This window comes from Prunus avium, chromosome 2, assembly GCF_965620075.1.
Source record: "Prunus avium chromosome 2, drPruAviu1.hap1.1, whole genome shotgun sequence".
Taxonomy (NCBI): domain Eukaryota; kingdom Viridiplantae; phylum Streptophyta; class Magnoliopsida; order Rosales; family Rosaceae; genus Prunus; species Prunus avium.
In genome coordinates this window covers 22,953,389-22,966,335 of record NC_142285.1, presented here as the reverse complement: position 1 = coordinate 22,966,335, position 12,947 = coordinate 22,953,389, and the positions used below count along the sequence as shown (strand labels likewise).

General features: G+C 39.8%; 1 protein-coding gene and 1 pseudogene across 3 annotated transcripts; one reads left to right on the top strand and one right to left on the bottom strand.

The window, feature by feature from the left end:
- The first annotated feature begins 382 nt into the window (after positions 1–382).
- Positions 383–5,863, top strand: LOC110771108 (putative pre-mRNA-splicing factor ATP-dependent RNA helicase DEAH5; annotated as a pseudogene). Its single transcript, XR_015833758.1, has 3 exons — positions 383–633; positions 1,129–4,334; positions 5,142–5,863. The product of XR_015833758.1 is annotated as a putative pre-mRNA-splicing factor ATP-dependent RNA helicase DEAH5 (transcript).
- Positions 5,864–8,179: 2,316 nt separating this feature from the next.
- On the bottom strand, positions 8,180–12,822 carry LOC110771110 (uncharacterized). 2 transcript variants are annotated; one of them, XM_088248790.1, is made up of 3 exons: positions 12,367–12,822; positions 8,610–12,276; positions 8,180–8,503 (listed from the first exon to the last, which is right to left on the bottom strand). In XM_088248790.1, the coding sequence occupies exons 1-2, from the start codon at positions 12,680–12,682 to the stop codon at positions 8,627–8,629; spliced, it is 3,966 nt and encodes a 1,321-aa protein (XP_088104916.1). In that variant the 5' UTR covers positions 12,683–12,822; the 3' UTR covers positions 8,180–8,503; positions 8,610–8,626. The 2 variants fall into 2 exon arrangements, with proteins under 2 accessions (XP_088104916.1, XP_021831048.2); XM_021975356.2 differs by having other exon boundaries at positions 8,610–12,822.
- Positions 12,823–12,947: the final 125 nt, after the last annotated feature.

Here is a 12,947-nt window from a genome sequence, read left to right as displayed (position 1 = left end):
TAGTAAAACATTCAAAATACGAGAAAATGCCTTTGGTTAATGCAAACATTAAGAATTGAAATTATTAATTAAATGAGGATAATATGGTAAATTCACACTTTTCATATTAAAAAAATTAAAATTAAAAGAAAAATCAGATAATAGATTCTATTTTTATGGAACACAACTACCCAGTATCTTTTTTAATTCTTTAAATTTTTTTAAAAAAAGCCTATCAAAGGTACGAAAGCGCGTGCAGAAAGGCTAGTATTCTTCTATTTACTAAAGTTTCTCTGTAATTTATTAGATTACTTATTCCTTTTGTAGGATTTAAATTTTTACTTATAAGTTTTTTGCTTTGGAAAGATAAATGATATTATTATTATTATATTAGTTTCTCTAGTTTCACAGCTCCCAAATTTAGTCGTATCAATACACCAGGCGCATCGATACACCAGGCGCACTCCAACTCAAGTTCTCAACCCTAATCGCTAAAATCCCTCAGCGACGAACAATCCGCCCATCTCAACCGTCAACTCCTCCATTGATCGACGCCGTCTTCCTCCCATATACATATTGCTCAGCTCTCCTCTCCTCTCTCTAGACAGTGACAACGGTTGATGCGCAACCATCTTCGATCTCATCTCATCCCAAGTATGATGTCTTACTGCAATATATTCTAATCTTGGACCCCATCTCATCACAGATTTAAGATCCACTGAACCCCCACCCTCTAGCAACGATCAGTTTCCTTGATTTTGTTTCATATTTCTTTTTTATTCTCTTCCGTCTCTTATTTCATGGGTTTTATGTTCTACAGGGTTTTAGTTGAATTTTTCTTGGCATTCCAAGTTTACTTTTTTTATGCAATTTTAGATTTAAATTTCATTTTTTGGTGGGTGGGTTTGAAGTTCTAGAAATTGTTTCTTTATTGTGATAAATTTATCATTCATGAATTTTGAACTTTATGCTACTGATTAAAAGTATATAGCAATGATCTTCTCATAAATTTTGAAATTTCCATTGATATGAATTTTTTGTGTTGAATATGAATAGGGCCTGTGCAAGTTCATAGTATACGGTTTATGCATCTTCTCGTAAATTTTGAAATTTCTATTGATATGATTTTTTTGTATTGAATATGAATAGGACCTCTGCAAGTTCATAATGGCTGCCACTGACGATGGTTTGAAGAAGCTCGAGTACCTTTCCTTGGTTTCCAAGGTCTGTTCAGAGCTCGAAACCCATATAGGGGTTGGGGACAAAGTTCTGGCGGAGTTCATCACTGAGTTGGGACGAAACTGCGAGACGGTGGAGCCAAATTAAAGAAAAACGGTGCCGAGATGCCCGATTACTTTGTCCGTACACTCCTCACTATCATTCACGCTATTCTTCCACCGAAGCCAAAGCTGGAGAAGGACTTGAAGAAAGAGAGTTCTTCTGATGGCAGGAAGACCAAGTTTAAGGCTTTGGCAGTCGCCGATAATAAAGATAGAGTCAAGGACATCGAGAAGGAAATTGAGATGGAGACCAAGGAAAAGCGAAACAGAAGAGAAGAACAAGACGAAGAGCGAGAAGAAGATAGGCGTAGAGGTAGTGATAGATATAGGGAAGGAGATAGAGATAGAGATAGAGATAGAGATAGACAGAGAGGAGGTAGAGATAGAGATGGGAGGGAGAGGTGAAGGGAAAGGTATGATAGAGATGAGAGGCGTAGAGATACACATTATAATGATGATGGTGATGACAGGGGAAGGCATACAGATCGATACAATAAGCATAAGAGAGATGGGTATGAAGACGATGGAGATGGTAAGGAAGATGGTGATGATAGGAGAGGTAATAGGGATCGGCGGAATGGCCAGAACCATTCGGATGAGCCTGAATTGTATCAGGTTTATAAGGGCAGGGTTTCGAGAGTGATGGACACCGGTTGCTTTGTTCAGTTGAATGATTTAAGAGGGAAGGAGGGTCTGGTTCACGTTTCACAGATGGCAACTCGGCGAATTAGTAATGCTAAGGATGTGGTGAAGAGGGATCAGGAAGTTTCTGTGAAGGTGATTTCAATTTCAGGTCAGAAGTTGAGCCTTTCGATGAGGGATGTTGATCAACATACAGGGAAGGATTTGCTCCCCTTGAAGAAGAGCTCAGAGGATGATGCTCTTAGGACGAACCCATCTTTTTCAAAGGATGGACCTGTGACTAGGACTGGTCTTTCTGGGATTAGGATTGTGGAAGAGGATGATGTTGGCCCATCACGGCGGCCATTGAAGAGAATGAGCTCGCCAGAGAAGTGGGAAGCCAAACAGTTGATTGCCTCAGGTGTTTTGGGTGTTACAGAATATCCTATGTATGATGAGGAAACCAATGGGATGCTTTATCAAGAAGAGGGAGCTGAGGAAGAGCTTGAGATTGAGCTCAATGAGGACGAGCCAGCCTTTTTAAATGGACAGAGCAGGTATTCTGTTGATATGTCACCTGTGAAAATCTTTAAGAATCCAGAAGGGTCACTGGGTCGTGCAGCTGCACTTCAGTCCGCACTCATTAAGGAGCGTAGAGAAGTGCGTGAGCAGCAGCAAAGAACCATGTTGGATTCTATCCCAAAGGATCTCAATCGTCCCTGGGAAGATCCAATGCCGGAGACTGGTGAGAGGCATCTTGCACAAGAACTTAGAGGTGTTGGTTTGTCGGCATATGATATGCCTGAGTGGAAGAAGGATGCTTTTGGGAAAACCATCAGTTTTGGGCAGAGGTCAAAACTGTCAATCCAGGAATAGAGGCAGAGCTTGCCTATCTACAAGCTGAAGAAAGAATTGATTGCAGCAGTGCATGAGAACCAAGTGCTTGTCGTCATTGGTGAGACTGGTTCGGGTAAGACAACACAGGTAACGCAGTATCTTGCAGAAGCGGGTTACACGACAATGGGTAAGATTGGTTGTACACAACCACGTAGGGTGGCTGCCATGTCTGTGGCCAAGAGGGTTGCTGAAGAGTTTGGTTGTCGTTTAGGAGAGGAAGTCGGCTATGCAATTCGTTTTGAGGATTGCACTGGTCCAGATACTGTCATCAAGTACATGACTGATGGTATGCTTCTTAGGGAGATTTTGATTGACGAGAACCTTTCTCAGTATTCTGTGGTCATGCTTGATGAAGCTCATGAGAGGACAATCCACACAGATGTTCTTTTTGGACTACTGAAGAAGCTTGTGAAGCGGAGACCAGACCTTCGTTTGATTGTCACATCTGCTACTTTGGATGCGGAGAAGTTTTCCGGTTATTTCTTCAACTGTAACATCTTCACCATCCCTGGGAGAACTTTTCCTGTAGAGATACTCTACACTAAACAGCCGGAAAGTGACTATCTTGATGCATCTCTAATAACTGTTCTACAAATACACTTGACAGAACCTGAAGGTGACATCCTTCTTTTCTTGACTGGACAAGAGGAGATTGATTTTGCATGCCAGTCTCTTTATGAGAGGATGAAAGGTCTTGGTAAAAATGTCCCTGAGTTGATTATCCTACCAGTGTATAGTGCCCTTCCTAGTGAAATGCAGTTGAGGATATTTGATCCAGCCCCACCAGGTAAGAGGAAAGTAGTTGTGGCTACTAATATTGCTGAGGCATCACTGACCATTGATGGGATATTTTATGTCATTGATCCTGGTTTTGCATAGCAAAATGTTTATAACCCAAAGCAGGGGCTAGATTCACTGGTCATAACTCCAATTTCCCAAGCATCAGCCAAGCAGCTAGCTGGGCGTGCTGGGCGTACAGGCCCTGGGAAATGTTACCGCCTCTACACCGAGAGTGCATACCGCAATGAGATGTCCCCTACTTCAATTCCAGAAATCCAGAGGATAAATCTTGGGACTACTACACTTACGATGAAAGCTATGGGGATAAATGATCTCGTCTTTTGATTTTATGGATCCTCCTTCACCCCAAGCACTCATTTCTGCCATGGAACAATTGTACAGTTTAGGAGCACTGGATGAGGAGGGGCTGCTCACCAAATTGGTTAGGAAAATGGCTGTGTTTCCTCTGGATCCACCCTTGTCTAAGATGCTATTGGCCAGTGTGGACCTTGGATGCAGTGATGAGATCTTGACCATCATTGCAATGATTCAGACTGGTAATATTTTTTACAGGCCTAGGGAAAAACAAGCCCAGGCAGATCAGAAGAGAGCCAAGTTTTTCCAGCCCGAGGGAGATCATCTGACTTTACTTGCAGTCTATGAGGCATGGAAAGCTAAGAATTTTTCAGGGCCATGGTGTTTTGAGAACTTTGTTCAGTCTCGATCCTTGAGGAGGGCCCAGGATGTCAGAAAACAGCTTCTCAGCATCATGGACAAGTATGTTCTTCTAATTTATCTTGATGTGTATTCGTGGTTGTATGGATCTTTTTTCTGGTTTCACATGTGCATGAATGGTTTTAAAAGATGTAGATTAATGTTCTAGGTTTGCTCATGTTTGGTACGTTGTATTTTTGCAGTAGTCGTGAATTAGGCATGCCTTTTGCTGTCTGTACTTGACGGAAATGCTGAAATGTTGTTCAGGCCTAGTTTGTGTTTTAAAATCTAGATATATGGTACCTGAGCAGTGAATAGGTCATTACGAATTGTCATGTGATGTTACCTCATACACTGTTTTCAGAGCATTATTAGCAGTAGTGCTTTTTTCCCCCATTTTTTCAGTGGTTAAGTATAGTATCTTTATTTCGACCAAAAAAAAAAAAGTACAGTATCTTTATAAATTATAACTACCCTTTTGTGTATAGCTAAATTGCCAGTATATGCTCTTCAAATGTGCTCTCTTGTGCGGACATGTTAGTCATTTTGATACCGGAATTGTTTTTCTTGGTAAAGTGTTGTTTGTACAAAATATTGCAGAACTGTTTTAAAAGTTGATATGGAAATTCAGATGGCATATTAGTATATTACACATCCTACCATCGCCATTAACAGATTTCATTGATTGACATAACTTTGTCATGTAAGCTGTAGGATAAGTTTGTGTATAAAAACCTATCATAAGTTTGTCATGCCAATGTCTCTACTAGCAGCCCTTGCTTTAGTTTATAACAGTGATCAACGATTTCTAAGTTGAGTATTCTGATTTGAAGATGAAATTGCATTCTGACTATAGATTGTGAATTTCAGGTATAAACTAGATGTTGTCAGTGCTGGAAAGAATTTTACAAAGATCAGGAAGGCAATTACGGCAGGGTTTTTCTTCCATGGTGCTAGAAAGGACCCGCAGGAGGGTTATAGAACCCTAGTGGAGAACCAACCAGTTTATATACACCCAAGCAGCGCCCTCTTCCAGAGACAACCAGATTGGGTGATCTACCATGAGCTGGTTATGACCACAAAGGAGTACATGCGTGAGGTGACGGTCGTCGACCCCAAATGGCTCGTGGAACTGGCACCCAGGTTCTTCAAAGTGGCAGATCCCACCAAGATGAGCAAGCGCAAGCTTCAAGAACGTATTGAACCGCTATATGATAGATACCATGAACCTACTCTTGGCATCTTAGTAAGCGACGTGCTTGATATGTGTGTCATCTGCTGCTTTTGGTTTTTCTGTATGGATTCAATGTGAATATCTTGTAATTACTTGAGCTAATTTTTGACATTTGAGAGCACAAAATTTGTGTGGCTTCATTACTTTTTAACATCCTCGTGAAATTCCTTCAACGTCGCAATAAGGGAATCATCAATTGCTTATTTTCCTTACTGCAAGCAAGCTGGGGGTAGAATCTGTTGTGTAATTTAAAAGCTATTTTATTTCTTGATTTCTACTTTAGGAGATATTAGCTGTTCTGTTCTCTGGACAATGAATTGTTAGGAAATGAAAGAATCATAGTGTATTCTTGACTGTAGCATTCAATATTTGATGTATGACCTTCTCTGATCCTAGCTTGTTATCATGGTCTGGGTTTTCCCCCAAGAAGTTGAAGAATCAATTATCAAATATCTTTGTACTGGTAATTTCAATTCTGTGGCTTCAGGCTTTAAGCCAAGAAAAGTATGGATAAATAAACCATTTAGTTTTATAACCTCTTTTAGAGACCGGAGGTACCTTATGTCTATAGTTTGCGTCAACTATGCCATGTTTAGTAGATATAAAATAAATAAGCATGCAGAAGACAAGCTATATGTGGTTCACCCAAATTATGGGTTACGTCCACGGAGAAGATGTTCTCATTATGATAATGTTTGTTTACATTTGTACAAGGGGATTAGACCCAAAGATAAATGGAAGAAGGCCTAGGGCCTAAGGTACAAAGCTAGGAAACCCAGGGGTCAAGTCCTAAGATCTGGAAACCCAGGACCCGAAGGCCAGACTAGCAGGAGAGTCCTGAAGAGAGGGCCCCTTTTTCTAAGGGGAGAGTAGTCTTCTTTTATAGGTGAAGTGGATTCTCCATCTCTTGTAATTTTCCGATATGGGACTCCTAGTTGCTCGATTAGTCACGGTACCAACATAAAAGTTACATCAAGCACAAATGTTCTAAGTACACTAGTACAGTTTCCTCATCTAGTTTCACTTCCTGCTAACTAATAATACATCAAACCCACTTAAAGCACAAAAGCTAAAGTACACTAGTAGCCGCATCAACTGACCTTGCTTGAGTTTTCTGAATGCACAGTAAGATCAATAAATCAGGCACCATCAAGCTGGAAACACCTGAGTTGTCTGCCAGGTCTTGCCTGGAGAAAGCCTGGGAGTCGCCTAGGCTAGCAGAGGTAAACTGAGACTGAAGATCCTGGCTCGAGCTCAGGTTACCAACCAAGCAATCTGAGGGGTTGTGGTAATCTGCATTCTTTAGTGTAGAAAACTCATCCAGTACCAGTATGGTATTTGAAACAGAAGGGTCAATAACAGTGCTTACACCACTACCAACATCAACGTTTGGACAACCATAAATCCCACTTTGATTGTTGCTCTCATCTGACAAATCGCTCAGACTGCTTGAGTTAGAAATACAATTAAGGCTACATGGATCTCGATGGGATGAAGTGAGCTGATCCACGTGGGGTAAGAGCCTACAATTATTCAGGCTATTATCCCATATTGACTAGCTGTTCCAAACATAGATTTGAAATCGAGTAAGGAAAAGAGTTCCAATTTCCAATCTCAGGAACCCGAATGAATGGTCTTTTAATCAAATTTCCCTACTCAGTTTCTGCTCCTAATAGCACAAAAAATCATTAAAAAAACATCTAACGGACTTCCCTGCTTGAAAACAAAATAAAAAACTTACCCAAGAATCCAGTGTGTAATGGTCGTTCTTGGTCACCCTTTAAAGATCATCACAACAAAAGGGTTATTTTAGGCATAAGGTAGCATACCTAGAACATACCCTTGGGGCCCTAGTCATTAACAATCAAGTGCTCTGTTCAACATTGTCCAAAAGGGTATCTGCTAAAATTGGTGGACATTACTTTCCCAACCAATTTGGACTTCTAATAAGCCACTATCAAGCTGACCAACAAATTTATGAAAACCAGGTTCATCTGGGACTGGGTCTGGCCTATCAAGTTTTTTGTTTGTTTTTGGTTACAAGCGATATTGGGAGGAGGGTATCACATCTAGGACCTCGAGTGCAGGGATAGATGCTCTTAACCGCTTGAGCTACAAGCCCCTTGCTAGCCTATCAAGTTTAAGCAAATGGTCAATGCGAGTATTTGGGTTTGCCTACCAAGTTTTCATTATGGCTCTACAAATGTTTGTAATATCCAAGAGAAAGCAGTGATTGGCCTGCAGGCCTTGATGGAATTGCATATGTTGGAGCCTTTATGCTACACAACACTATATATTTGCAAGTAATTGGCAAGAACTTGAACATTTCTACAATTGAAAAGAGAGAAAATTGCTTGTGATTGCTTTTCCAGGAAGACCTTCAATCTTGTACTCCACACACAAGATTTAGCACACATTTTATACATAAACTTCGGTACAAGGCATTTTGCAGATCACAAGTAAGCCTAATACAATCTTAAAATCCACAAAATAGAGCATTGCAATAAGCCTGACCAAATACAAAAAGTCTGTTTACAAAAAGGCATCTTCTACCATATGGCCAGAACAAGATGTTGAATTCTGAAACGAAAGAATGACCAAAACAGAGCCACACATTTACAAGGAGAAGCTGTATGTTGCAAATAGATGACCAAAACAGAGCCACACATTGTAATTTGAAATCAAGTCCGCTTTGGCTTAGTTAATTAAAATAACACTATAGTTGGAATTAATACATTAATCGGAGTGAGCTTGGATTAAAATGGATATGTTTATTTCTCTCAACAAAAAAAACATTAATCGGAGAACTCCGAATTAATTGTTCTAACAAGTAATTAACACTAATATAATTCATATTTATTCCTACTAAACACTCCAAATTAACTCGTAAACTCTTCTCCAAATATCTGTGCGTGCGCGTATACTGGCAATCTTCACCACTTGAACTGAAAGGAGGCATTCAGCTACAGCTACTTTTCTCCTAATTTAGATGATACAGCTAAATATCAAAGTAAACAAATTAATACTCGTCAATTTGGAGAAAAGAAAAAATGCAATAAGAAAATAATTATAAAACGAAACTAATGATGAGAGAGAAAGAGTACCGTCACGAGCTTATCTATTAAGCATATGCTAGCTTTAGTTGCCGCTTGATCAAAGCTACCGTCACATAAAGCCAATCATTTAAACCATTCAAGAACGTAAAGTATGCATATCTCCATGACCTGTTGAATATCAAAGTGCCACAAACTCCCCAAAATCCAGCAGCAAAGCCAAGCCCCATACTGATGTAAAATCCCAGTGTTATAAGCTCATCCTCATCCTCTTGATTGCTCAAGTCAGTTTTCTCATTTTGATCGGCACACATCTTTTTAAGCGGAGGTCCACAGAGTTGAGGATTTCCAACATAAACAGAGGGATCAAAGCCTTGGAGCTGAGTGCCTGTTGGTATTTTGCCAGACAAGTTGTTATATGACAAGTCCAAGAAACTAAGACGATCTATCCGAGCAAGGCTTGTCGGAATTCCTCCATCTATATGGTTTCTTGATAAATCAAGCGAATCCAATGACTGCAAGTTTCCAATCTCTAGAGTTATTTGACCTATTAACTGGTTTCTCGAAAGGTTTAAAGAAATCAACCCAACAAGATGAGTGATTTCACTTGGAATCTCCCCTGTTAATCTATTGCTTGAGAGATCAATTCTCTTCACAAGGCCCAAAGTGCTTTTGTATGTCTGCATTCTTCCTTTCCATATGAAGCTTGCATCATCCTCATAAATAGTAGGACCAGTTGTCTTATTAAACCTCGGATAAATATGTTTGCTGGATAAACTTGGATTTCCTTTTTGAGCCAGAGTAGTCAAATTGTTGAGGCATTTGGGTATGCTTCCAGAGATGTTGTTCATAGAGAAATCCATAATTTTAATGTGTGTTAGATGGCATAATTGTGAGGGCATGCTTCCATTGAAGTGATTAGTGGAAAGCATCAGGATAGCCAAATTCTTGAAGCTCACACCTAACCATGTAGGTATTGGTCCTGATAATTTATTATCTCCCAGATCAATAACTTCTAAACTTGTGCAGTTCTTGAACGATGAAGGCAATTCTCCAACAAATTGGTTGCTTCTTAATTTCAAAGTTTGCATTTGAAATAAAGAGCCTATTGTCATGGGAATTTTTCCGGAAAAAGCGTTGTTACTCAAATCAAGCATGACTAGAGTCTCCAAATGGCTCCAGCAATCTGGAAGTTCTCCAGAAAGACTGTTGCTTGAAAGATTAAGATATGTTAAACTCATATATGTATTTGCACATAGGAAAGAAAGCGACCCCGAAATGTTATTATTAGAGAGATCCAGATATGAGGCTTGTGATATAGTTGAGGGAATTGGACCTTCAAACTCCACTGTCAAATTTGTAAATATTCCTCTAATTAGGTTCCGTGAGAGATTAATAACCTCTGCGTTACGAAAATTACTCCAAAACCAACTTGGAAGGATATCAGAAATTCCAGCATTCGAAATATCAAGCTCGAAAGAATCTTTTTGAGTTTGAAGCCATTTTGGGAAATGTTGACCCATCTTGCAAGACCCCAAAACTATGAAATATAACTGGAAGGGAGGAACCCAATCAGAATGGAAATTTAAAACTAGTGAGTTAGAGGATAAATCCAAATATTTTAATTCGGAGAGTTTTGAGAAATGAGTTTCTGAAACCACCCCTTCCAAAGAGTTCATGCTGAAATCGATTCTCCATAGTTGCGACATTTGCCCAATACTTTCAGGTATGTTTCCGCTTAATTGATTGGCACTAAGATTCAAGAATTTCAAAGATGAGAAGCTTGTAAGATTGTTTAATGACCCCTTAAGAACATTCTCAGAGAGGTGCAGACCCCTTAATGAGTTTTGCCCACATCTAGGCAATAGTTGAACAAACTTGGATAATTGTCCACTCAGATGATTTCTTTGAAGCGACAATATTTCCAAATTACACAGCCTTGCAAACGAATTTGGATTCGCACCTTCAATATGGTTATCAAAGAGATCCAGATACACAAGAGAGCTCATGTTTCCAATGAAATTGGGAATGAAACCAGTTAGATTATTGTTGGAGAGATCCAGATCCACAAGAGAGCTCATGTTTCCAGTGAAATCGGCAATGAAACTAGTTAGATAATTGTTGGAGAGATCCAGATACCCAAGAGAGCTCATGCTTCCAGTGAAATTGGCAATGAAACCAGTTAGATTATTGTAGGAAAGATGCAGATCCACAAGAGAGCTCGTGTTTCCAGTGAAATCGGCAATGAAACTAGTTAGATAATTGTTGGAGAGATGCAGATACCTAAGAGAGCTCATGCTTCCAGTGAAATTGGCAATGAAACCAGTTAGATTATTGTAGGAGAGATCCAGATTCACAAGCGAGCTCATGTTTCCAATGAAATTGGGAATGAAACCAGATAGATTATTGTTGGAGAGGTAAAGACGAACAAGGCTTGTACTGTAGTTGAACAACCAAAGAAATATTGAAGAAGTGAGATGGTTGTCAGAGAGAGAAACATACGCAAGAGATGTAGAAGAATTTGTTTTGTAAAGAGTAGTGGAAAGAATTGGAGTAGGAGGAGGAGGAAGACTACAATTCACCAAGGTCAACGCTACTAGTTTAGGGAGCTTATTAAGTACTGCTTCTGGCCAATCGAAAACAGTACTGAGATTGTTTCCGCTTAGGTACAAATACATTAAAGAAGAAGGAGCAGGGAGCCAATTGAGATTTTCTGGTTGAAGCTGATTATAGCTGAGGTCGAGATTTTGCAATTGCGTGAGGTTTCCAAACGAACTTGGAATTTGACCGACCAAATTACAGAAACTGAGACGGAGGTTTCTTAGATTGGTTAGAGAACCAATGAAATCGGGAATTTGGCCCCCATCGAAGCTTCCGCTTAGGTCCAAATCCGTTAAAGAAGAAAGACCAGGGAGCCAATTGAGATTTTCTGGTTGAAGCTGATTATTGCTGAGGTCGAGATTTTGCAATTGCGTGAGGTTTCCAAACAAACTTGGAATTTGACCAATGAAATGACAGGAACTGAGACTGAGGTACCTTAGATTGGTTAGAGAACCAATGAAATCGGGAATTTGGCTCCCATTGAAGTTTCCGCTTAGGTCCAAATCCGTTAAAGAAGAAAGAGCAGGGAGCCAATTGAGATTTTCTGGTTGAAGCTGATTATCGCTGAGGTCGAGATTTTGCAATTGCGTGAGGTTTTCAAACGAACTTGGAATTGGACCAATGAAATGACAGGAACGGAGACGGAGGTTTCTTAGATTGGTTAGAGAACCAATGAAATCTGGAATTTGGCTCCCATTGAAGCTTCCGCTTAGGTCCAAATCAGTTAAAGAAGAAAGAGCAGGGAGGCAATTGAGATTTTCTGGTTGAAGCTGATTATCGCTGAGGTCGAGATTTTGCAATTGCGTGAGGTTTTCAAACGAACTTGGAATTGGACCAATGAAATTACAGGAACTGAGACTGAGGTTTCTTAGATTGGTTAGAGAACCAATGAAATCTGGAATTCGACTCCCATTGAAATCAATGAATGAAAGGTCCAAATACGTTAAAGAAGAAAGAGCAGGGAGCCAATTGAGATTTTCTGCTTGAAGCCGCCAATTATAGTAGAGGTCGAGATGTTGCAATTGCGTGAGGTTTCGAAACGAACTTGGAATTGGACCAATGAAATAACAGAAACTGAGATTGAGGTACCTTAGACTGGTTAGAGAACCAATGAAATCTGGAATTTGGATCCCATAGAAATCAATCAATGAAAGGTCCAAATATTGTAAATGCTGCAACTCAATCAGTTTAGGACTAATCATCTTACCTTGGAAAGAATATCCAAGATCAAGTTGAATGACATGGCCAGTTTGGTTGCTACAATAGACTCCTTCCCATCTGCAACAATCTTGTTTTTCAGCTTCTGAACCCCAAGTTGAGAGTTGATTGAAGTGATCCACCAGGCCACGTTTGAATGCAAGTAGTGCTTGCCTTTCCCTCTCTATGCACCTCACTGTCACTTTAGCATCTCTGAAGCTGTGGCTGTGGCTGTAGTTGTGGCCAACTTCTCCTCCTTTTACGTTTTGTAGGAAAAGGATCAAAAGTGCAAGAAAGAGTTTCAAGCACCTTCCGTCGCCCTTCATGTTAATTGATCAAAAGCACATGCACATGCAAAAACACTGCAAGTATATATTGATATATGCTAGCTTGCATCAGATATATATAGGAAATAAGGAAGAAAGCTAAAACAGTGCCACACATTCATACAAGACAAAACCATACAAAGGAGTAAATTATCTGCTATAATTAATGTTATGACATAGCTCAATGATGCTCTCATACCATGCCATGTGGAAAACCACCCCGTATATGTAAATTCAATTTCAAATACATATGAATGTATCTTTC

What these genes read in the sequence shown, in the direction of transcription:
- LOC110771110 (XM_021975356.2), bottom strand. Translation starts at nt 12,682, where the DNA reads ATGAAGGGCGACGGAAGGTGCTTGAAACTCTTTCTTGCACTTTTGATC.